This window comes from Balaenoptera acutorostrata, chromosome 19, assembly GCF_949987535.1.
Source record: "Balaenoptera acutorostrata chromosome 19, mBalAcu1.1, whole genome shotgun sequence".
NCBI lineage: Eukaryota > Metazoa > Chordata > Mammalia > Artiodactyla > Balaenopteridae > Balaenoptera > Balaenoptera acutorostrata.
The window spans coordinates 12,667,043-12,690,085 of NC_080082.1; the positions used below are offsets into that span (position 1 = coordinate 12,667,043).

Sequence of the window (23,043 nt, forward strand, 5' to 3'; positions counted from 1 at the left end):
TGTCTCAGAGAAAAAGTCCATTTCAGTGTCACGTGAGAGTCCTTAACCCCAAGTTACTTGTCTCAAAAATAAATGACCTTTATCGCAAGAGAGACCAGAAACTGTGCAGTTAGAGGACCCCTACTGCTCTGGGGAGAACTGACTGTGAATGAGTGTCTTCTATAGGAAGAGCTGTCCATTTAAATAGAACCAAGTCAGCTAGAATAGTCCTCCCAGCAGCAGCTCAAAGGCCAAAGCAGGCAAAATAGACCTCTGTGCTTAACAGGTAGGAAAGGAAGAGTTGAAAAGGGCTTTCTATAATACAATGTTTTAGAAGCTTAGAATTCAGGGCTTTTGTAACCAGAATCATCAGGTATGTTTCATAGACATGCTATAAAGATGCAGAGCAGCGGAAATCAAATCAGACAAACTTCCGTTCCCTTTACTTTTTTTTCTAAATTTATTTACTTATTTATTTATTTATATTTGGCTGCGTTGGGTCTTTGTTGCTGCACGTGCGCTTTCTCTAGTTGCAGTGAGTAGGGGCTACTCATTGCGGTGCGCGGGCTTCTCATTGCGGTGGCTTCTCTTGTTGTGGAGCACAGGCTCTAGACATGTGGGCTTCAGTAGTTGTGGCACGCGGGCTCAGTAGTTGTGGCTCGCGGGCTCTAGAGCACAGGCTCAGTAGTTGTGGCACACGGGCTTAGTTGCTCTGCGGCATGTGGGATCTTCCCGGACCAGGGCGCGAACCTGTGTCCCCTGCATTGGCAGACGGATTCTTTTTTTTTTTTTTTTTTTTTTTTTTTAAAGGATTTTCTTATTTATTTATTTATTTATTTATTTATTTATTTTTGGCTGTGTTGGGTCTTCGGTTCGTGCGAGGGCTTTCTCCAGTTGCGGCAAGCGGGGGCCACTCTTCATCGCGGTGCGGGGACCGCTCCTCATCGCGGTGCGCGGGCCTCTCTCTATCGCGGCCCCTCCCGTCGCGGGGCACAGGCTCCAGACGCGCAGGCTCAGCAATTGTGGCTCACGGGCCCAGCCGCTCCGCGGCACGTGGGATCCTCCCAGACCAGGGCTCGAACCCGTGTCCCCTGCATTAGCAGGCAGACTCCCAACCACTGCGCCACCAGGGAAGCCCATGGCAGACGGATTCTTAACCACTGCGCCACCAGGGAAGTCCCTCCCTTTACTCTTGGATTGGCATAAGATCAATAAAACTGAGTAGCAGATCGTTTTCTATTTGTACAAAAACTGAAGCTGCTGCTATTTGCCAGCTTTTATTTCACCTTTTGCTGATAGATGCCTTTTTTTTTTCGGCTGGCAGTGTATCAGTGTCAATATTTCTGGTTTTCCACTTTGCTGAGTCCCGATGTCCCATAGAATACTGTCAGTACAATGCTGGGAAGCGAATGGGATTTAAGCTCTTTTCCTAATGTACCACTGGCTTCCAGTCCATTTCCTTGAGTCATCTTGCCTTAGGCCTTGCGGAGATTGCTTAGAGACTTACACAGGTGGGGAGTGAAATTGGCCCAGGGACTAGGGCTTTACATTTCATTCTTCGGGATTTCAGCTTAATCCAAAGAAGATCTGAAAGAGAATAGTGGTTTCAATCAGACAGCTCTCACTGAAGAATTTCATCATAAACTTTCTTCCCATTTCTCAGGAAGTACCATGCCAGTTCCAGACCCTTGTATGGCTCTGGAAAATAGTCCATGGGTAAGCTACAAATAAGTCCACTCCTGCCTTGTAAACAGATGACAAATACTAAGGAAACTGCATATCTCTGCCAAAGAATCTTTGTTCCAAATAATTTTCGTGTTAGTGGTTAAGCAGGTTGTGAGAGAGAACGCGTAGACTTGAGCTGTATGTTGAAGTTCTAAGTAAAGGTCAGTAGTGCTTCCGTGCGCATGTGTTGACCCTATCCTTGCTGGTCCAATTTTGGCGTTTCCTTTTCTTTTCTGTTGGTTCAAGTGCAGTGTTAAATCCTTCTGTTATAAGAGAAGATTCACTTGGATAAGTCCATTATCGAATCATATTAGACATGTAGTGGTCACATACCATGGCAAGGCTTTGTACTATGCTGGGTGAGCCAAGAATGAGTAAGACATGGGCCCTGTGTACAGTAAGCTCCAGGACAACAGGGAAAATAAGAATATCCTCCCCAACCCCAAAATCAGCAGTGAAATTGGTGTGTGGAAGGGATCTCCAAAGGTTATCTGTCCTCAACTCTAGTATCAGCAAGATGGAGAAGACAGGCCGGGTGTCAGAAGCACTGAGTACTAGATCCAAGCCTCCCACGGTGAACTTGGGCAGATTTCTTAACCTTCTTAGATTTTAGTTAACTCATCTCTAAAATAAAGAGGTTGCATTAAACAGCCTCTCAGCTGCTCCCTGTTTTGTGTCCTAATAGTATTTGGTCACAGTTTTTTTTGGATGATGATCTCCTCTACTAGATTTTCTCCTTGAAGCCAAAGATTATGCTTTATATATTTTTGTATCCCCAGTTCCAAGCACATTGTCTGGTGTACAGTAATTTCTGATTAATCTCTGTTAGATGAGTCCAATGAACGAATGACTCTAAATTCATTCCCAAACCTCAAATTCTATTCTGTGAGACAGCTGGGTGCCTGGGGCTGATTTTAAAGATTATGGGAAAGATGTTCCCACCTTTTCTTCACAACCAGTTGCTGTGTCCTGTCACCCTTTCTGTTTGTGTTTAAGAAGTTATTTTCCCATCTCCTTTCCAGCACCTCTCATAAATAAACAGCAGGCTCCAGAGCATCACTGAGCATGGCCAGATGAAGCAGTGCTTTTGCTACGAAACAAGTCATTTGGGTGAATCTGTGTCCATGCTCATGGGACTGGAGCAAAGAAAACATGTTACTTTAATATCTTTATAATAGACTCAACAGGATGGAGTTTATCATTTAGTTGCAGTGAATTTTGTTAAACTTACATTCTGGGGGCTAAAAGGCAGCATAATTTCTAGCAAATTATCATTGTAAACTTTGAATTCAGAAAGGACAAGACAATGGTCATTTTGCCCTTTTTGTCCCTTTTACTTTTCTGAGATTCTGAATATTTTTTTGTGAGGTCTCGGTTGGTGTCTGGTGTTGGGACACGTCATCGGGCTTGGTACGGTGGGAAGGGAATTGGGATAATTGCTGATTGATGGAGAACAGGACAGAAAGCACAAGAAAAAAAGCTTAGTAAGAGGCTCTTTCACAAGTGTGTTGTGCACTCAGCCATACCCTCTGATGGCACGGAAGCCAGCTGCTCAGAGTGAAGGCCGTGCTCCTCAGACAGGATTAGTCCTCACACGAACTTACGGTAGTAAGGTCAGAGTAGGAGGAGGCGGTTGAAATGTCACTGTTACATTGAAAGCATCTTGGCAGCAGTAGTCTGGACATGCCTGAGTATAACGTTCTGGATGCAGTCTGTGAGGGAGCACGTGCAGGGTGCCTTCCTGTGAACTGTGACCTCTAACAGGTGGGTGAAGGTTCTCCTGAATGTGGTTTCTGTGACACAGCTCATCCCACTTTAGAACCAAGACTGGAAAATCTGCGGCTGGGGGAGGGGTTGGGCTGTCTAAGCCGACTTCCTGGTAGTCCCTTGCCATTATGGCTTAGGATCCAGAACAAAGAGAAGTCAGTGTTGCTGTTGCTCTGATGCCTGAAACTGCACTGGTTCCTGCTGACAGCACAGAGGTCTCCAGGGGAATTCGGACCTTCCTCTTTCCCCGGTTTTCCAGTGTACACACCTGCTAAATGCCTGTGGGATGCCTCCCTCCTGGCAGTGCTGAGTTGCTCCCTCCTGGCCTAGCTGCACTTCTGAGAGGGGGAGCCGTAGGCTGAGGCGCTCTCTGCAGTTTCCTTCACAGCAGAATAGAGACAGCCAGCAGCCACTCTCCAGAATCTGACTCTTTCCTGCCCGCCTCAGCTTTCCCGAAAGCCTGATTGATGAACTTTAACAGCAGAGATGGGTCCAAGGTCAGGGTAAATCTGCCTTCCTGAAAATTGCAATGGAATGATGCCAGGAGAATGCCACTAAAGCCCCATTTCAAGGTGGGGAGTGAGTGTGAGACCCCACATTCCAGGCTCCAGGAACCAGGTGCTGGTCTCTCAGTGATGACAGCCTCCGCATGTTTTGGCTGCTACTATAAATGTGTCGTTCACTTGATTTAGCCTCAAATACAGGATGGGTAATTTTGCTTTTGAGGCCATCAAAGTAGGAAATCATACACCGTGTTAATGATCCAATGCAAGCAGACATAGAAGCTTTCTCCTAAAGCATAATAGCACAGGTGACATTTTGCTGATATTCATTTAAAGGGGGATTATGACTTTTTTCTTTCTCTAGAACCTTTTTCACTGCTATGCGGCAAAAATCATTTTACCATAGACTTCTCGAAGTGACTTGTTGAAAAGATGGTATATTCTGGTAATACTGTCAGAGCTGTAGGCTGTAGGGGAGAGGTGGTGTACAGAGAGCCGTGGTGCTGCCCAGATAAAATGGGGAACCCTGGGTTGCAGAGAGCTGATGGGCAAATATAAGTGGAAATTCCTCCCTTTAGAATTTCCCAATTTAGAAGTGTTCTGAACACCTTTATTCTACAAAAATCTGATTCTCTCCCACTAATTGGTTCTGTGATCCAGGTGACATTGTTGAGTTTATCGAGTGTCCACTGTTTACAGAACTATATCCATGTGCTAGAGAGAGATTTGGAGACCCAGAACTTAAGTATCCACACGATATAGAGCCTGCAAAGGGAAAGTCATGTTTCTCCTCAACATCTTTGTTAGATTCCCCCAAAGCAGAACCTTAGGTAAGGCTCTGAGTGCAGGTGGTTTATTTGGGGAGGTGTCCCAAGAAGCAAGAGTTGAGGGGGTGGGAAAAGTGAGGCAGGGAAGGCAGAAAAGCCAATACAAGAGTGCACGCATTTCCAAGGCCACGAGCCGTCAGGACTTCTGAGAAGCATTCAGTGTACCTCCCAGGACTGCCTGGGTGAGGACAAGAGATTGGGCCATTTAGCCACCAGCTCCTGTCCGCCACAGCCACTCCACCAAGTGCTTCTGGCATGTAGGCAGGGTCAAAGGACACCCCGCGGCCAGAAATGGAAAGCCTCCAGGTGTGTGGTTTTGGTGAGATGTTGTCCGCGGTAGCTCTGAGCTTCCTCAGAGCTGACCAGTGCGGCAGCAACTGAACGTAGAACCCTCAAGCACCTGTTACGGAGAGGAGCAGTGCCGTAATGGGAAAAGAACAGGGGTGCGGTAGAATCACCAGCAGGAGGTATCTAGTTCAGAGATTGGGGGAAGGGTCTGGGAAAGCCTCCTGCAGGAAGCGGTTTCTAAGCTAAGGCAAGACCAGATGAATGGGAGGGGGACAGGGAGAGGTGAACTGCAGGTGTGGCTGGAGTGTAGGTTGCAAGGGGAGATGTGGCGGGAGAAGATCAGGAAGAACTCTGCGAGTGAAGGAGTTTAGACTTTATTGTAAGAGTAATTAGGGGTCAAGGAGGAGACATTAACCAGAAAGACGTGATAAGCTTCGTATTTTCAAAAATTCACTGTGAAGACAGCGTGTAGGATAGATGCCAGGATGGAGCAGGTGAGTGATGGTGGGACAAGACAAAAGTCAGGGAGACAAGTGAAGAGCCTGCTTAATCATCCAGGTGAGAATATAAAAATGAGAACCAGGACAGTGGCAGTGAAGCAGGTGAGAAGGGGAAGGATTTGAGCCATATTAAGTTTCTGCCTCCCCACTTATGCTCTGTTCCTGGTAAAATATAGTCTGTGTGTTGATGGAGAGATTGTTGTAGGGACTGTTATCCGGAAAAGAATTAGAAGGTATGAATCGAAAGCTCATACAGAGCTCTTTGGAAAATCCTTAAGCAAATTGGGAATAAAATGGCTGTCAGAAAATCCCTCAAGTAAATTCTCACGTTAGAAGTGAGACAGCACAGTGCACCACACTGAGGGTCAGAAAAGCCTTGTTTTGCCCTGGATCTGCATCTTCTATTGGTTTGACCTTTGTTGTATCATTTAACCCCTCTGCGCTTTATTTGTCCAGCTCGAAATGAGGACAGTGATGCCTGCCCAGCCTCGTCTGAGTTGATCTCAAGCTGACAGCCTCTAGTAGGGTATGACCACAGCAGGGAAGCTAATGAGAGTGTGGAGGGTCATTGTGCAGCCCCAAGAGTCTCGTGTTCAGTGTGGACACGCCTGTCGGCTCATTCCAGGACAGAGGTAGTGAGCCATCCCTCACTGGCACTGTGCTGCAGGAAGGTGGGATTTCAGAATGGTTGGTGAGACACAAAATCATCTTGAAGTTCCTCCTCCAACTCTGAGACTCAGTGGTCCTCTTTCACGGGCACTAGGGAGAGTAAGATGAGAAATGGCTATGAAACACTTGGATAATTAGCCTTCTAGGCAAGTGAGAGGTATTATTGTTGATGTTATCAGTAGGCCTTGTGATATTAGCTCAGAGAGTTTTTAAATGTTTTAACCCTCTTGCATATCCCAGTAAAGCAGAAAATGACTTCTAGTTTCCTGTATGCTGGTATATAACTTGTTTTACTTTCTAAAGAGACCAAAAGCCATGTTCCTTCCATACTTCCTTCCCCTAGTACCACCTTCTTACTAGCTGCATTCTGTCTTGCTTATTTTATCTCATACATTTAACATTGACTGGAAACATTTGACCTGCCAGGACTTGAACTTGGGCATATGGGGTTTCTCCCACCGTCCACAACAGCATAACCAGCAAGTAGAGCACAGGCTGTACATTCCCTGCTTTCAGGATGAGGAATGTTCTCCACCTCCTGGGAAAAACCAGGGTCCTGACTCACAGGAGTTGAAAGGAAACTGATCTTAGAGTCTTTTTAAGATACTGTAACTCTTGCTCATCAGTGTTGGGATCTGGTTCTCTTTCTCTTGAAAGGATTCCCTGGGGCTTTAGTGCACAGATGATGACAGTGATTCAGGATGGATAACATTTATTGGACCTTTGCTCTGTGCCAGCTGCTGTTTTAAGCACTTTATATAGAGGATACACTACAGCCCTGTGAGTAAGCATTCGCTTTGTAGATTAGGAAACCAAGGCAGATGTAGTTAAATACCTAGCCTAAAGTCACATGGTTCGAGCTGGACTATGAAACAAGGCATGTGATTGTAAAACCATGTCTGAATCATGCTGCACTTCTCCCTCCTTGCGAGCAGAGACCTGTCTGTCATACAGAGCAGACAGAGGTCTTCAGGATTTCCTATCCCCAGGTCGTTAGAGTGGTCAGAGGTATTGAGCAGGAAAAGTGCATTAGAATTCTGGTCTCCTTACTGTGCTCTCCACACCAGACAGGAAGTACCCTGGATGCAAACATGGCTCCCATTAAGATAAATAGCTTGAATCTAGGGAGGCCCGTGCCAATCAGAAAAACCATTAATCAAGAGATTAGAGTTTTTACCTGCTACATGTCTCATGTTTTTGCTTTCCCTAGGTTAAAAAGATCAAGTGGCATGAGCAGCCTTTTGGGGAAACTAGGAGCCAAGAAGCAGAAGATGAGCACGCTAGAGAAGTCCAAGCTGGACTGGGAGAGCTTCAAGGAGGAGGAGGGCATTGGCGAAGAACTAGCCACCCACAACCGAGGGAAGGAGGGGTAAGAAGTAGTGCCTTCTACTCTCTCAAAATCCTCAGAACCCTGCGATCGTTCATTGCACACGCGCTACCCAATTTAAGTAGGCAGGAGCTTTTCATGGTAAAACAGAAAACATGAGTTCTTTGGTTTGTTGTTGAAGCTCTGTTCTAATGTGGGCAGGTCCTGTCGGTGAGGAAAACATTGGGGTGGGAGGGCACGTGAGCAGCACTTCTCTCGGGGAGAGGCACGTCTGCCAAGCTGAATTTGCTGAATTGCAGCTCCCATGAACTGTAAGTCACCTCGTTTGTTCATGTGGTCAGATCTGGCTCACCGTATCAGCCTCGGCCTCATCTGAATTATTTGGCCTTCTGAGAAGCCAGACAAGCTCAGTGCATCAAACGCAGAGTCAACAGGGCGCCTAGATGTTGTCGGGTATTGTGGGATTTTTTTTGTCCGTGTCATTATGGCCCGGGGTGGGGCTTCACCTTTGGCTTCAACCTATGTGACACACCAGCCCTCAGACAGCATCCGGGCCATCACGTGCACCCTCTTCCTCTTCACTTTGGAATACAAAGAGGATGTCCATAAACTGTGTACAGGAATGTCCTGAGAGAAATGGTGTTCATTGAGTACTTAGGAACCTCAGAAGGAGCCAAGAACAAAGTTACTACAGAAGTGGGTCCATGGCTCAAGGTCCACACTCCCCGCCCCTAACAGTGAAAGGAAGTGTGCGTGGCCCATCAGACAGCCCTGGTGCTCCCCATGCCTGCCCCTCTCCAGCAGGGGCTCTCCCTGCAGCCGCCGTGCATCCCTGAGGCTCAGCTCCTTCACCAGTAAAACTGAGATAATAATACCACCCTTAGGGTGGTTGTGAGGCTCTTGTGAGACAAAACATGTGATATATGTATCATGCATATATGTATAGAGCACAGGCAGACCTCAGAGATATTGCGGGTTCTGTTCCAGACCACCGCAATGAAGCAAATATCGCAGTAAAGTGAGTCATGCGAATTTCTTGGTTTCCCAGTGCATATAAAAGTTATGTTTATATGATACTGTAGTCTATTAAGGATGCAGGCATTATATCTAAAACACAATGTACAAGCCTTAATTAAAAAATACTTTATTGCTAAAAAATGCTGACAATCATCTGACAACACAAGATTGCCACAGTCCTTCAATTTGTTAAAAAACACAGTATCTGCAAAGTGCACTAAAGTGGAGCGCAATAAGAAAGGCATAAAGCCCTGTCCACAAAAGCCCTTTGCAGAGCGCCTGTCACTGTCACCTAAAGGTGTGTATTAAGTGTTAGTCATTCAGGTTATTTATAAGCTAAATTATAATAAAGACAGGTGAGGGATTTGTTTGGGGGGTCATTTTTCTAGATTAGGTTTCACGAGTATTTGAATGAACGTAGAAGCTGATCAGTATATTAAAAAAAAAATGTCTTTAATGACTTTATGAGCTTGTTTAACTACCAGACTTCTAAGTCCATCTGTCAACGATGGTTTGCCACAGGACAGAGGTAGAAGTACCGTAGCCATCTGGGGAAGGGCCCACAAGAAAGCACAAGCAGGAGTCAGTGTTACCTGCAGAAGGCCTCTGATGCATGCCCTGAACCTCCCCACTCTGACTCAGCTCTAGTAACTCAGCCCCGCCGCTTCTCCATGTTTGCCTGGTGATCTCAGGCAGCAGAGGAGCTCCAGTGTGTGCCACACTTTACTGCTTCTCTGAGGATTGATTATATGGGTTAGACAGTGTTCGTTCTGTTAATAGAGGTCTTATAAAAGTAAGGAGTGGGGCTTCCCTGGTGGCGCAGTGGTTGAGAATCTGCCTGCTAATGCAGGGGACACGGGTTCGAGCCCTGGTCTGGGAAGATCCCACATGCCACGGAGCAGCTGGGCCCGTGAGCCACAATTGCTGAGCCTGCGCGTCTGGAGCCTGTGCCCCGCGACGGGAGGGGCCGCGATAGAGAAAGGCCCGCGCACCGCGATGAAGAGCGGTCCCCGCACCGCGATGAAGAGTGGCCCCCGCTTGCCGCAACTGGAGAAAGCCCTCGCACGAACCGAAGACCCAACACAGCCAAAAATAAATAAATAAATAAATAAATAAATAAAAAAAAAAAAAAAAAAAAAAAGTAAGGAGTGGTGCTGTTGACGATAAGGGAGAGATAAGAAAATGTAGGCTGGAAGAGAAAACAAGATTAAAAAGGACATCTGCCCAATGAGGACTTTTCAGGCAATGGAAAATCACATAACTGGGTTAGGGAACAACTAATAGCATACAACTTTTAAGCTCTTTGCTTTTCCCTCTGTCTCTGAGCCTTTTCCGCCTGGCCAGATGATTCCACGGATCTGATTGTATTTTTCCAGTGCAGATCTGATGACTTCTGTGCTCTGCCTTTGGCTCTTCTCACCTGCCCTCTCTTGTGCCCACCCCATACCTCCACTCACTGCCTTTCCTAGCTCCTGGCAGATAAAAGGGCCCAACCCCTAGTCCAGGGAAGGAACTATTGCTCTGGTTCTTACCTTGGCTAAGCATGAGAATCTTCTGGGGGTTTTTTCAGAGTTACATGACAAGGGCACCCCTGTGCACCACTGAATTGAGTCACAGATATCTGTGTGGTGTGTATATGTATACACACACACACACACACACAATGGAATATTACTCAGCCATAAAAAAGAATGAAATTTTGCCGTTTGCAACAACATGGATGGACTTGGAGGGTATATGCTTAGTGAAATAAGTCAGAGAAAGACAAATACTATATGATATCACTTACATGTGGAATCTAAAAAATACAACAAACGAGTGAATAAAACAAAAAAGAACTTACAGATACAGAGAACAAACTTAGTGGTTACCAGTGGGGAGAAGGAAAGGAGAAGGGGCAAGATAGGGGTAGGGGATTAAGAGGTACAAACTACTATGTATAAAACAAATAAGCTATATGGGAATATAGCCAGTATTTTATAACTATGGAGTATAACCTTTAAAAATTGTGAATTACTTGGGAATTCTCTGGCGGTCCAGTGGTTAGGAACTCCGCACTTCCGTTGCAGGGGGCATGGGTTCACTTCTTGGTCAGGGAACTAAGATCCCACAAGCTGTGCGGCTGGGCCAAAAAAAAAAAAAAAATTACGAATTACTACGTTGTACACCTGAAACTGATATAATGTTGTACAGCAACTATACCTCAATTTTTAAAAAAAGAGTCACAGATACCTGTATCTTTAAATCACTCCTCAGGTGCTTCTCATGCACAGCCTGGATTGAGACTCACTAGACCACAGCAACTAAATTCTAGAAATGAGAGCAAGACAGTCCGCTGCTGGGTGAGCCTCTCCAGCACGTATGTAACTTAGAGAGCTGACTTCAAAACAGGGACTGTTGAGAAGGGCAAGAAGATTTCTACTGAGAAGTGTGCCCAGTGCCACAGTGTCAGAGGGTGGGAAGCACAAGCCAAACCTGAAAGGTCTGTTTGGTCAGGCCCCCAAATTCTCTTACACAGATGCCAACGAGAGCAAAGGCCACCTGGGGAGAGTCTGCTCTGAGGGAATATGTGGAGAATCCCAAGAAGTATTACCATGGAACAAAAGTGATCTCTGCTGAAACTAAGGGGGAAAGGTCCTATTTGATAACATCTCAAAAAAGCTACTTATGAGTAATGATTGGCCTCTACCATATTTATTATGAGACTGTGACATTTTTTACAGATGCCATATTTAAATTGTTCTCCTATAGAAGAATCCAGATCATGGATAGTGATAAAAAATATTCCTGTAATACAGTCCTGATTAAAATAAGATGGAATTGAGGTTGAAAGATTATGTTGTGCTTTTTGTGTTTTGATAGTAATTCTACTTCAGTAAGTGCTATCCCATCTTTTCCCTTGTAAAGCTTTAATAGAATTTGAAGCTACATTGGTCAATATTGGATTATTATTGTCCAATTTTTAAACTTTATTTATTTATTTATTTATGGCTGTGTTGGGTCTTCGTTGCTGTGCGCGGGCTTTCTCTAGTTGCGATGAGCGGGGGCTACTCTTCATTGCGGTGCGCGGTCTTATTGTGGTGCGCGGTCTTCTCATTGCGGTGGCTTCTCTTGTTGTGGAGCACGGGCCATGGGCTTCAGTAGTTGCAGTATGTGGGCTCAGTAGTTGCAGCACGCGGGCCCTAGAACATGCGGGCTTCAGTAGTTGTGGCACACAGGCTCAGTAGTTGTGGCGCACGGGCTTAGTTGCTCCGCGGCATGTGGGATCTTCCCAGACCAGGGCTGCATTAGCAGGCGGATTCTTAACCACTGCGCCACCAGGGAAGCCCTACTGTCCAATTTTTTTTTTTTTTTTTTTTAAAGTTTTACTTGATTTTATTTATTTATTTATTTATTTTTGGCTGTGTTGGGTCTTCGGTTCGTGCGAGGGCTTTCTCCAGTTGCGGCAAGCGGGGGCCACTCTTCATCGCGGTGCGGGAACCGCTCTTCATCGCGGTGCGCGGGCCTTTCTCTATCGCGGCCCCTCCCGTCGCGGGGCACAGGCTCCAGACGCGCAGGCTCAGCAATTGTGGCTCACGGGCCCAGCTGCTCCGTGGCATGTGGGATCTTCCCAGACCAGGGCTCGAACCCGTGTCCCCTGCATTAGCAGGCAGATTCTCAACCACTGCGCCACCAGGGAAGCCCTGTCCAATTTTTTAAAAGCAATTTTGCTGTCTGAAAATATTCACATAAAGAAGCAAAGCACCTTGAGAAACAGCAGTCACAGGACCAGATTTGCAAGGAATTTAGACAATGGAAATATCAGAGACAGGTTTTAATACAATTATACCTACTGTATTTAAAGAAGTAGACAAACTTGAAAATATTTGCAAGAAGAAGAAACTATAAATAGTGGCCTAAAAGACCCAAACAAAATTTCTAGAAATGAAAAATTTAATAACCATAATTAAAAATGAGAGGGAGACCAAAAGACAACCATCAGAATAGGAGAAAATATTTGCAAATGAAGCAACTGACAAAGGATTAATCTCCAAGATTTACAAGCAGCTCATGCAGCTCAATAACAAAAAAACGAACAACCCAATCCAAAAATGGGCAGGAGACCTAAATAGACATTTCTCCAAAGAAGATATACAGATTGCCAACAGACACATGTAAGAATGCTCAACATCATTAATCATTAGAGAAATGCAAATCAAAACTACAATGAGATATCATCTCACACCGGTCAGAATGGCCATCATCAAAAAAATCTAGAAACAATAAATGCTGGAGAGGGTGTGGAGGAAAGGGAACACTCTTGCACTGTTGGTGGGAATGTAAATTGATACAGCCACTATGGAGAACAGTATGGAGGTTCCTTAAAAAACTAAAAATAGAACTACCAAAAGACCCAGCAATCCCACTACTGGGCATATACCCTGAGAAAACCATAATTCAAAAAGAGTCATGTACCAAAATGTTCATTGCAGCTCTATTTACAATAGCCAGGACATGGAAGCAACCTAAGTGTCCATCATCGGATGAATGGATAAAGAAGATGTGGCACATATATACAATGGAATATTACTCAGCCATAAAAAGAAATGAAATGGAGGTATTTGTAATGAGGTGGATGGAGTTAAAGTCTGTCATACAGAGTGAAGTAAGTCAGAAAGAGAAAAACAAATACAGTATGCTAACACATATATATGGAATCTAAGGGAAAAAAAAAAGGCCATGAAGAACCTAGTGGCAAGACGGGAATAAAGACACAGACCTACTAGAGAATGGACTTGAGGATATGGGGAGGGGGAGGGGTGAGATGTGACAGGGTGAGAGAGTGTCATGGACATATATACACTACCAAATGTAAAATAGATAGCTAGTGGGAAGCAGCCACATAGCACAGGGAGATCAGCTCGGTGCTTTGTGACCACCTAGAGGGGTGGTATGGGGAGGGTGGGAGGGAGGGAGATGCAAGAGGGAAGAGATATGGGAACATATGTATATGTATAACTGATTCACTTTGTTATAAAGCAGAAACTAACACACCATTGTAAAGCAATTATACTTCAATAAAGATGTTTAAAAAAAAAATGAGAGGGGTAGGTTTAATAGTAGTTAGACCAGCAGAAAAGAGAAATACATGCACTGGAAAAGAGTCAGAAGAAATCATCCAGAATATTGTTCAGAGAGACAAAAAGGCAAAAAACATGGAAGAGGGAAGTTAAGCCTCCTGGAGGACAGTGTGGGAAGAGATGAGAGACACCTCTTTACAGACTTTTCAAAACTCAAAGATCTCAAGATAAATAAAATAGACATCCACACTGCAGAGTGAAGTTGCAGGAAACCAGTGACAAAGAGAAAAATCATAAGAGCAGCCAGAAAAAAGAGGTTTCTTTGAAAGGAGGGGCAGTTAGACTGACAGGTAGCTTCTCAATTAACAGTACTTTTCATAACATCCCCAAATTGGAAACAATTCCGATGTCTATTTGTAATAGACAAATAAAGTGTGATGTGTTCACACACTGGGATACTCTACCAATTGGAATGAACATGGGTAAATTTCAGTAACATAATAACACAAAGAAGTTCATGCAGTATGGTTCCATGTATTATATTTATTTGTTTTAATTCCATTTATATGAAGGTCAAAAATGGGCAAAAACAATGTGTCCGTTAGATCAATTTCTGAAGAAGCAAGCCACAAAAGAACGCACACAGTATATGTCTATTTATGTCGAGTTCACAGGTAGGCCATCACCACGTCAAGGAGCCGAATGCTGCCAGCCTTCAGGAGGCACGTTCATAACTTTCACCCAACACCCGCACCGAACACCCAAGCCCAGCCAGGTGTGAGCCTGCCCACATTTCCACTTCCCTTTCAAGTTTCTGTTCCTCTGACATTACCATCTAGTTGTGCCTAATTGTGAATCATTATAAAGCAAGCTCTCCCAGTACAGCTTGGACTTCTCTAGGGTGCTCATCTTCTGCTTCTTGGCTTGCTATATAATGATTCATCTGCCTTGCCCATTTTATACTCTGTGTGTGTGCGTGTTTGTTATATTTTACATTAAACTGAAGTGCAATTGAATTCAAATCCTGGCTCTTCTACCAGCCTGCCATGTGCTCTAGCCCCAGTTTCTTCATCTATGAAGTAGAAACTCTTCAGTATACTCCCAGGTGTATAATGGGAATTAAATAAGTAGGGGAAATGTCTGGCATGTTTATAGATAGGATTCCCCCCTACCCCAGCTCTCCGCCCCCTCTTCTTTCTCCTGTCTGCCATTACTGACCACGCCAAGCTTAGGGCCTTACTGGAAGGCTAGGTGCTTTATTCCTCTAAATCCCTTCCTGGTGTATTCCTGCCAAGCCTTCAGGAACACTTCCCACAACTGTGGCCAGTACAGCTTGGGGGCATCTCCTCTCTGTCTCCCAGGCTGGCCTCTCTTCCTTCTCTGGGCTTTTAAAGTAGGGAAGTCCCAGGGCTGAGTGATGGGCAGCCGTCGTTCCTCATATTCTCTCCCCCAGGAAAGCTAATTCCATGGCTTAAGTACTATTTTCTGCTGATGACTCCCAAAAAAGCTCTCCCCTGCCTCACCATCCCACTGAGCTGCAGACTCCCGTAGCAGCTGTTTAGTTGACATCTCCATTTGCATGTCCAAGACGTTACATCAAACTTAACATCCAAAACCAAATACAGATATCCCCCACTTTTCAAAAGCTTGCTTTACACCACTTTGCTTTTGCGAAAGACCTCTACATTTTCTCCCTAACTGAAAGAAATCTGAAGAGGATTTTCGTTTTCACCCAAAGGCAGTTGCTTCTTCACTTCACGCCGTTTCAGCCAAGAGAGGTGTTATAGGGACGCTCTCCTTCCGGATAGCTTGAGGTGCCCCTACCTGCTTGCTTTCCATAAGCAGACTCCTCCCTCAGACCTCTCAGAAGATGGTACCATCACCGCCCACCCAGCTGATGAAAGAAGGCCTAGCCGCATCCTCTTCCCACTCGGCCCTGAAAGTCCAGTAGGCAATTCCGTCATGAAGTATTTTGGTCCATCCTTCTGTCCATCCCAGCTGCCTGCAGTCCGGTACAAGCCACAGGCATCTGCTCTGCTCCCTGCTTCTGTATCTGTACCTTTCCTCCATTCTTCTCTACATCACAGCCAAAATGGTTCTTTGAAAGTACAAACCATTTTTCCTCTCTTCCCTGCTGTTTAAGTAGCACTTAAAATGAGTGTTCACCTCCTTACCCTGGCGTTTCCAGGCCTCCCTGAGCCGTCCCCTGCCCACCTCTGACCCTCTTCTCCCCTGCTCACGGCAGCCCAGCCTCCGCACTGCTCCTCCAGATCCTCCTCCACGGTGGGCTCTTGTTTTGTCACTCAGATGCCACTCTTCACTCTCTCAGAGTAGCCCCACCTTAGGAACCCTCCATCACATCACCCTCTTTGACCTTCTTCATCACACTTATTGTCAGTTGATACACGTTGTCGTGCTTTGTTTCACGTATGGTAAGCCCCGAAGGCAGGGTCTGGTTCACCACCCCGCCACCAGTGGGGTGCTGGAAGAGCACCTGTCCCAGAGCAGGCACTGAGCCATTGCGCTGTCTAAGTGCACATCCCACTAGCTGTCAGGCAGCCATGGCTTTGTTTTGGAACCTAGTAGGATTGGAATTAACCACCCAGAAAGGAAGGGCATGACAAGTCAGAATGCCATCTCCACCTAGGCATCATTTTCAGACAGCAAAGTTGGTTAAAATGCCTGTACCAAAGAGGTCAGCTGCACAGCAGAGAATCGCTGCTTTTCCTCCGAGCCGTGGACTCCAGGGCACAGTCCAGCATTTCAGGATCAGTGTCACCAGTCGGCACTCAGGGCCTTTAACATTGCTTCCCTCTATTCCTATAACCGATCGCACAAGGTTCCCTGGCAGTGTTCGCCATCAGCAGCGCGTCTCTCCAACACTGCTGAGGTAGAGGCCAGCAGGTTTGGGGGGAGGGATCAATGCAGAGAAAATGAGAGGAATACGGGCTTGGTCTCGGCTGCTGCTGGCAATCAAATTGAAGGTCATGGAGCTCGATGATTGGAGACCAGGTGTGTTTGTGATTTGGAGAGGCGTGAAGGAGAGAGAAAATAATTTTCTTTCTCCAAAGAATCTATCTCCATGACCCCCAACAGTCACTCTTTCAGAACGAGCACAATCTTGAGGTGAGATGGGAGGAAAGCAGTGGACAAGAAAATTAAAATCACCACCCTTTCACTTTGGCCCTCGAGGTGTTTGCGAGTCACCCTCTTGCACAGGGCTTGTGTCATGTTGAGCAGATTGCTTCTTTCACTTGCACTCCTCAGGGCAAAGAAGTGCACCTCTTAGTACTTCCATCACAGAGCTTTATTCCAGCCTCCGAGGGCCTGCGCCGCCTGTTGCTTTCTGGTGTTGGTCCACTTTCCTTCTCAGGTTTACGCTGCACAGAACGCCTGCTGGCTCTGCTGGCAGCATAGTGATAGCACAGCCCTGAAACATCCTCCGTTATGTGCCTGCTTCGGATTTCCCTGCACCTCCCTGTGCTCTTTCTTTTCCTGACCAGTGGGCAGGACCCTCTCGTGGGCGGATGTGACTGTGTGGCGGAGCTTTTGGGGATCAGCACACCCACCTGCCCCACAGAACTCTGCCTTCTTGTGGGGGTGGATGGGCGTCCTTTCACTTGCAGCCTGGTTTCCCAGAAGTAGGTACCAACATGTTCTCTGGAACCATTTTCTACCCTTCTCGTCCTCTTCTTCTATTTTTCCTTCCCTCCACATTGGCCTAGATCTCAAGAAAATTGGTGGCAGAAAAGTAATTTGGGTTGCAGGATCAAAAAGATGACCGAGCCTATTGTGTCTAACCTGGTTCTGAAAGGGAAAGCTTAGAAAATCCCTTAGGTTTTGGTGCTATTAGCATATTTTATTAATGACAGTGAAGAGCTGCAGCCTCTTAAATGGGCCACGTAAGGCAGTAGTGGTGGGAAGGGATGGTCCCCTCTGCCCTTCCCAGTAGACTGGGCTGAATCAGTCTGGGTCCCCAGGAGTGCTGGGCACAGACCAGAAAAGAAGCCTTGCGCGTGTCAGCTGGTGGTCCTCTTCTGGGACTGCAACCCGCTTAAGGTGCCTGAGAACTTTCTGAGGCTCAGTTTAAATAGGTCGTCCGCTCGGGCCGCCTTGGAGGAGGCAGCCTTCCCCACAAGCCCTTCCTCTTTCTGGGGCATTTGGTCTCTTGGTCCCTGTTCCAGCTGTCCCAGTTTCTGAGGCTTTATAGTGATACAGTCAGGTCAGAAATGGGAGGCAAGAACCGCACAACACTCATAGCCATTTTTGGTTTTATTGTTTACAAAGTACTTCTCACAGTTGTACTGTCAGAGGGGTGTTGTAATTTTTTTTCCTGTTTTACAGAGAAGAAAAATAAAGTATCTTGCCCACAGTCACACACATAGTAAATGTCAGAGCCACCCTCATCCTTGGCACCTTTTCTGTCTTGAGGGTGGGAGGAGGATGTCGAGTAGAAGTGTTGTTCCTGGTCAGCTCTTGGCCACAAACCAAAGCCATCAAAGGATCCTGTTAGCAGCTGCAGATGCTGTGAATGGGGGAATGAAGTCGCCAAACCTGCCTTGATGGCCTTTGTCTGGGTTGCCCTTGAGAATTGCATTCTGCATATGTGCCCCTCTTTGCTGCCTGAGGCGTTCCCTAAACCTGAACTCTGCCTGCACCTGCTTGTTTAGCACCCAGCCTGGCTTCGCTCTTGATAGTCTCAAGGTCAGCTGGACCCGGCACCTGGCACTGCTTCCGGGAACCTGCAAGGCATTATTCATGCTCAGTGAGCATCTTAATTTAAGTATCACTTCCTCTTCTTTAAAGGAAAGTCAAGAAGAAAGACCACAAATGCTCAAAGCCACATACTTCCTCTTCTTTCCGCCCCCAGGCCCGCTCTCTCAGGTATCCCTGGGTAATGGCTCTCTTGAAACATGCCCTAAAGTCTTCTTGAACCAGGGCTCCCGCATTTCTTCTGTGGGAACTTCGAGAGAGGCAGTTAAAGCACACCGCTGTCAAAACCCTGATCCCCATTGTGATACTCACCCAGGGCCTGTGGGCTGGGGTGGGGAGGGGTGGTGGTTGTAGTGTGACAAAGCCCGTCCGTCGACTTCGGTTAACAGTCCCCACTGGGGAGTCATGGGTCCCTTGGTGGTAGACAGAAGATGAATTTGTTCTGTCATGTGTCTACTTACCGGCCGCGGTCTCTCCTGCTTTCACACTTTATCAAAAGGGGTCCACAGTGTCTGTGGCTTCCCCATCTGCCGGGGAATCTGAAATTGAAATTTAACCAGGCATCCTGTATTTCACTTGCTAAATTTGATGACCTGACCTTGAGGGCTTATGTCAAGCCTACAAGCAGGCCCTCCCCTTGTGTTTCCAGCCATGCTGGCCCCTCCTTGGCGATTTTGACACGACAGCTGAGTTCCTGATCCCAGACCAGGTGGTAGTTACTAGTTGCTGGTAACGTGCGTCAAGAGAGCTGACTGTTCCCCTTGGATTGATTGTCCTCAGAGCCCTGACAGAAGCTGGCTTCCCGAAATGACGGTGACAGCTCTGCCATTTTATTGAGCACCTGCTCTGTGCTAGGCATAACATGTACACTATTTCATTTAATCCCCACAACAGCCCTTCAGAGTAGGAATGATTAAGGATGATTACCTTTTTTTTGGGGGGGGGTGCAAATTAGGAAACAGAATTAGCAAGGTTACGTGGCTTACCCAGAGACACAGCCAGCAAGCCGCAGGGTCGGGATTCAAGCTGAGAGCTGCCACCCTGTCCGTAGTGAGGTGTAGGGTTAGTGGCCGCAGGCCTGGCTGGAGAGCGGATGGGCCGGGCTGGGTTGCTCCTCACAGGGTGCTGTGGGCAGGCAAGCGAGGCCCTGAACTCAGCAAAGGAACACAGGGTCCTGAACCTGGTAACGTTCTCACCCTAAACGTAATGACCTTGTAATGACAGATGCACATTTTCCACAGTGCAACAAAGGAAAGATTAGTGCAGAGATTCAATTCTGCCTCCCATTTTCAGTGGCAGTTTTGCTCTCTCAACAGATTAATTAGCAGCAGAGATCCCCTCCCCCCAGGCAAGCGGCAGCACAGTTCGTGGCCAGAAGGTGCATGAAAATGCAGCTGTGTCTCACTCAGCGGCCAGCCTGCTCCTCGCAGTGCCTGCTGCTTCAGCCCTGTGCTTCCTTCCCACCCTGCCTGGGGGCCCGGCGGAAGCCTTGTCTGCTGAGCCTGGCCAAGATGAGGCGCAAACCACCAGCTTTTAGGGGACCCTGTGTGTGAGCCGTGGATGGCAGAGGTGCTTGACCTCGTTCCCTTGGAGGAATTTAAGGAAAGACCTCTTCTGTCATCCTCGCAGAAGCACCCTGGCTGCATCTGGGTGGAGGACACAAGGAGAGGTGGGAAGGGTGAGGGGAAGGAAGGAGCTGCAGGCAGGTAAATACCTTCGACGGTGAGCGCTCTGCGCACCTCAGCCCGCTTCACCTTCCCTGCAGCCCCAGGAGGTAGTTCTTACTGGGTTTCTTCCATTTGCAGAGGCACCTTTTCCCACATTTTGATGCATATGTGCAGGGAACATAGCTTTCCCTCCCCACCAACTCAGCGCACCGCTAAGGCCAGGAAATGTGGTGTCACTAATTTGCTGTTGAGAAAAATGATGCTCCTTGACCAGCATGGTCCGCTAATGTGTAACCAAGCCAGGCTCTGAACCTGGGCTTGAGGGAGCCCCTGTTCTTTCCTTAAAACCTGGTTATGAAATTGCAACATTTTCTTGCCTTCAGCCTCTAATGTCCTTCCCCTTGATAAGTTGTTGGTTTCTCTTTTTCATTCTATTTTCACTCACATCTGAACCAGAAAGGTCCTTGTTTAGACTAAATGGGAGTGGTCTGGATGTTCCTGAAATAGTCGTGTTGTCCACTCTGGGCACCACCTGCGGTCATCCGTTTGTGTTTGCTGTAACCCGATGATCCCGCAGGCCAAGTGGACCCCTTCACACCGGGGTGAGGGGTGTGGGGGGACAGGACAGGACAGTGCAGGGGAGGCATTTTCTTTTACTGCATCTGCTGACAGATATCTTCATTTTCTTCCAGGTACATTGAACGGAAAGCTTTTCTAGACCGAGTGGATCACAGGCAGTTTGAAATCGAGCGAGATCTCAGGCTGAGCAAAATGAAACCCTGATGTGATGAGGAACCTACAGCAGCTTAATCCTGTTTACAACGTGAGCTTTTTGTGCGTCTTTGAAATGTTTCCCGTGTTTTCCATTGACTGTTTCCCAGCAAGGTCTTTTTTTCTACATTGAATTTCTGTCTTTGTATCTTGATCTCATGTGATTTCATTCATTTTACTTTTAATAGTTTGTCTTTTAAAAAATAAAAATAAAAAAGTACAGGTTGGTTCTGTGAGAGGCCGGTGAAGATGACAGCACTCACCTTTCCTTTGTTCTGCTATGAAGTCCACCAGGCCAAGCCAGCACCTCTCAGGCCTGTCCTGGCCGCCGTGGTGGAGAGAGTGACCAGCCTGCACGCACGTGAACCCCCAGAGGCTGTAGGGCTCTCTCTGAAGAGGCTCACCAGTGTTGGTGGAACACAAAGTCCCCGGGCAGCTCTGTTCTCAGTTCCACTCCTGCTTCTCTCCTGATCTCTTTTCTCTCCTGAATGGGATTCCTGTTTGCTGGTATAATGTGAGGCTGAAAATAAGGATATACGATTGCTGCATTAGGGATTTTTCTTTTCCTTCAGCCATTTTCCTGTTCTCAGAGTCAACTTCACGTGTGCTCTCACCTCAGTAATTCTTTAATTTTTGGTTTGTCAAAGAAGACTCCAAAGGACTTTTTTTTTTTTTTAACTCTTTAGGAAAATTTAAATTCCAAACTTCATATTAATAAAGCAGTAAACACCACATCCTGCCCCTGTGGGCGGGCGGTGGGGATGTCCTGAGTAACACGGACAGGTTTGGGCGTAGGTAGGGTTCCAAAGACTGGAATTCAGAATCCTGCCTGGACATCTACCAGTTCTGTGACCTTGAGCACAGTTCAGCTTTCTGAACCTTCATTTTCTGGTCTGTAAGTGGCCTGAGTAATACCAGAACCTCACAGGGTCGAGATGAGCCAGTGACATGTGCAGGGAACACGCATAGGTCTCCCGCTCCAGTCCTCTAATATGTGGGCAGAACCTCATGCAACCAAGACCTGATTGTCAGCCCTGCACGGCTGTGAGGTTGTGACCCTCATTACTCACTGAGGCCAGGCTGGGTGGTCGGGCTGACTGAGCTGTGTGCATCTTCAATTGAGAATCATCTTTTCCGTCAGAGTCTTCTTTGAACCATAGCCCATAGTTTTTAAGAACAGGTGGATAATATTTTATCTAGCTCTTCACGTCCACACTTAGTGAAAACTAATCTGCCTGACTCCCAAGGGAAGTGACATCTCTTAATCTAGGAGTCAGGAATTGCCAAGGAAAATGTTTGCAGGAAGTGGGGGCCTGAGTCAGCGTTGGGAGGCAGCTCAGTAGCCCTTTGCCAGGCACGGTGCGCCTCCCTTGTCCGTGGCATGGATGACTGAGGAGGGCAGCCAAGGATACTTCCTGCTGGTCTGTGGAGTCCAGAGAATCCCTGAGAGATGAGTTTCCTGGCCTTGCTCTTGCCATCAGTCTTTGTCTTCTTGTCCCAGATAAACGCATCAGATTTCCAGAGCATCTGTTACCTTCCCGTTACTGAAAAAAAAACTGCCCTAAAACAGCATACGGTCAAAGAATAAAAACAGCCTTCTCTATGTGTTCTGTTCACCTATTTCCCAAGGAACGCAGTCCTCTAATTAGGAACTCTGCGTGAGGTCCCCAGGGGAGAAGGGCCGCATTAAGAACTAAGTCTTGAGTGAGCCGTGCACCATTGGAGCTGAGGAGGGGAACTGGACTAAGAGCCCAGGGCCCGATTTCATGAGAACTGACAGGTCCAGCAGGCCAGCTGGTAGCTGGCACTGCAGAAGGATGCAAACCTCCCTAGAAAAGAGTGGCGTGATGGTGCTGCTGGTAGCCAGGCAGGGACCAGGAAGGCCAGGTGACAGGGCTCTCCAGGTGCCGTGCTGCCTCTTGGCCTCAGCAGGACAGAGAAGGTGTGTGCGGCGTGGCTCTCTGGAGTGCGGTCTTCTTCTGGTATTTGGTATCCGTCTTTAGCCAGAACTGGCATTGCTCAGGCATGTTGGGTAAGAGTCCATGACTCTTTTTTTTTTTAATTACCAAAAAACCAATAAACAAATAGGAATTGGTGTAAGATGGTGGACTCCTGGGGAAGGACTCAGAAGCTCGTAGCTTCATCAGTAAATGATGCAGTGGTGCCATGTGCCTGGTGCTTCCTCGCAAGTTATCTGACCAGAAGGGGAAACTTGCCTGAGGTCAGACTG

At 46.9% G+C, this 23,043-nt stretch overlaps 1 protein-coding gene and 1 pseudogene across 1 annotated transcript in view; both read left to right on the forward strand.

Moving 5' to 3' along the window:
* The window catches only part of CFDP1 (craniofacial development protein 1), a 138,455-nt gene extending 117,389 nt beyond the window's left edge, over positions 1-21,066 (forward strand). The window contains exons 6-7 of the mRNA XM_057534328.1: positions 7,469-7,627; positions 20,735-21,066. Coding sequence (XP_057390311.1) covers positions 7,469-7,627; positions 20,735-20,825 — 250 coding nt within the window. The 3' untranslated portion in view covers positions 20,826-21,066. The remainder of the gene's footprint in view (positions 1-7,468; positions 7,628-20,734) is intronic.
* LOC103000178 (cytochrome c-like) lies at positions 8,029-11,277 on the forward strand (annotated as a pseudogene).
* Positions 21,067-23,043: the final 1,977 nt, after the last annotated feature.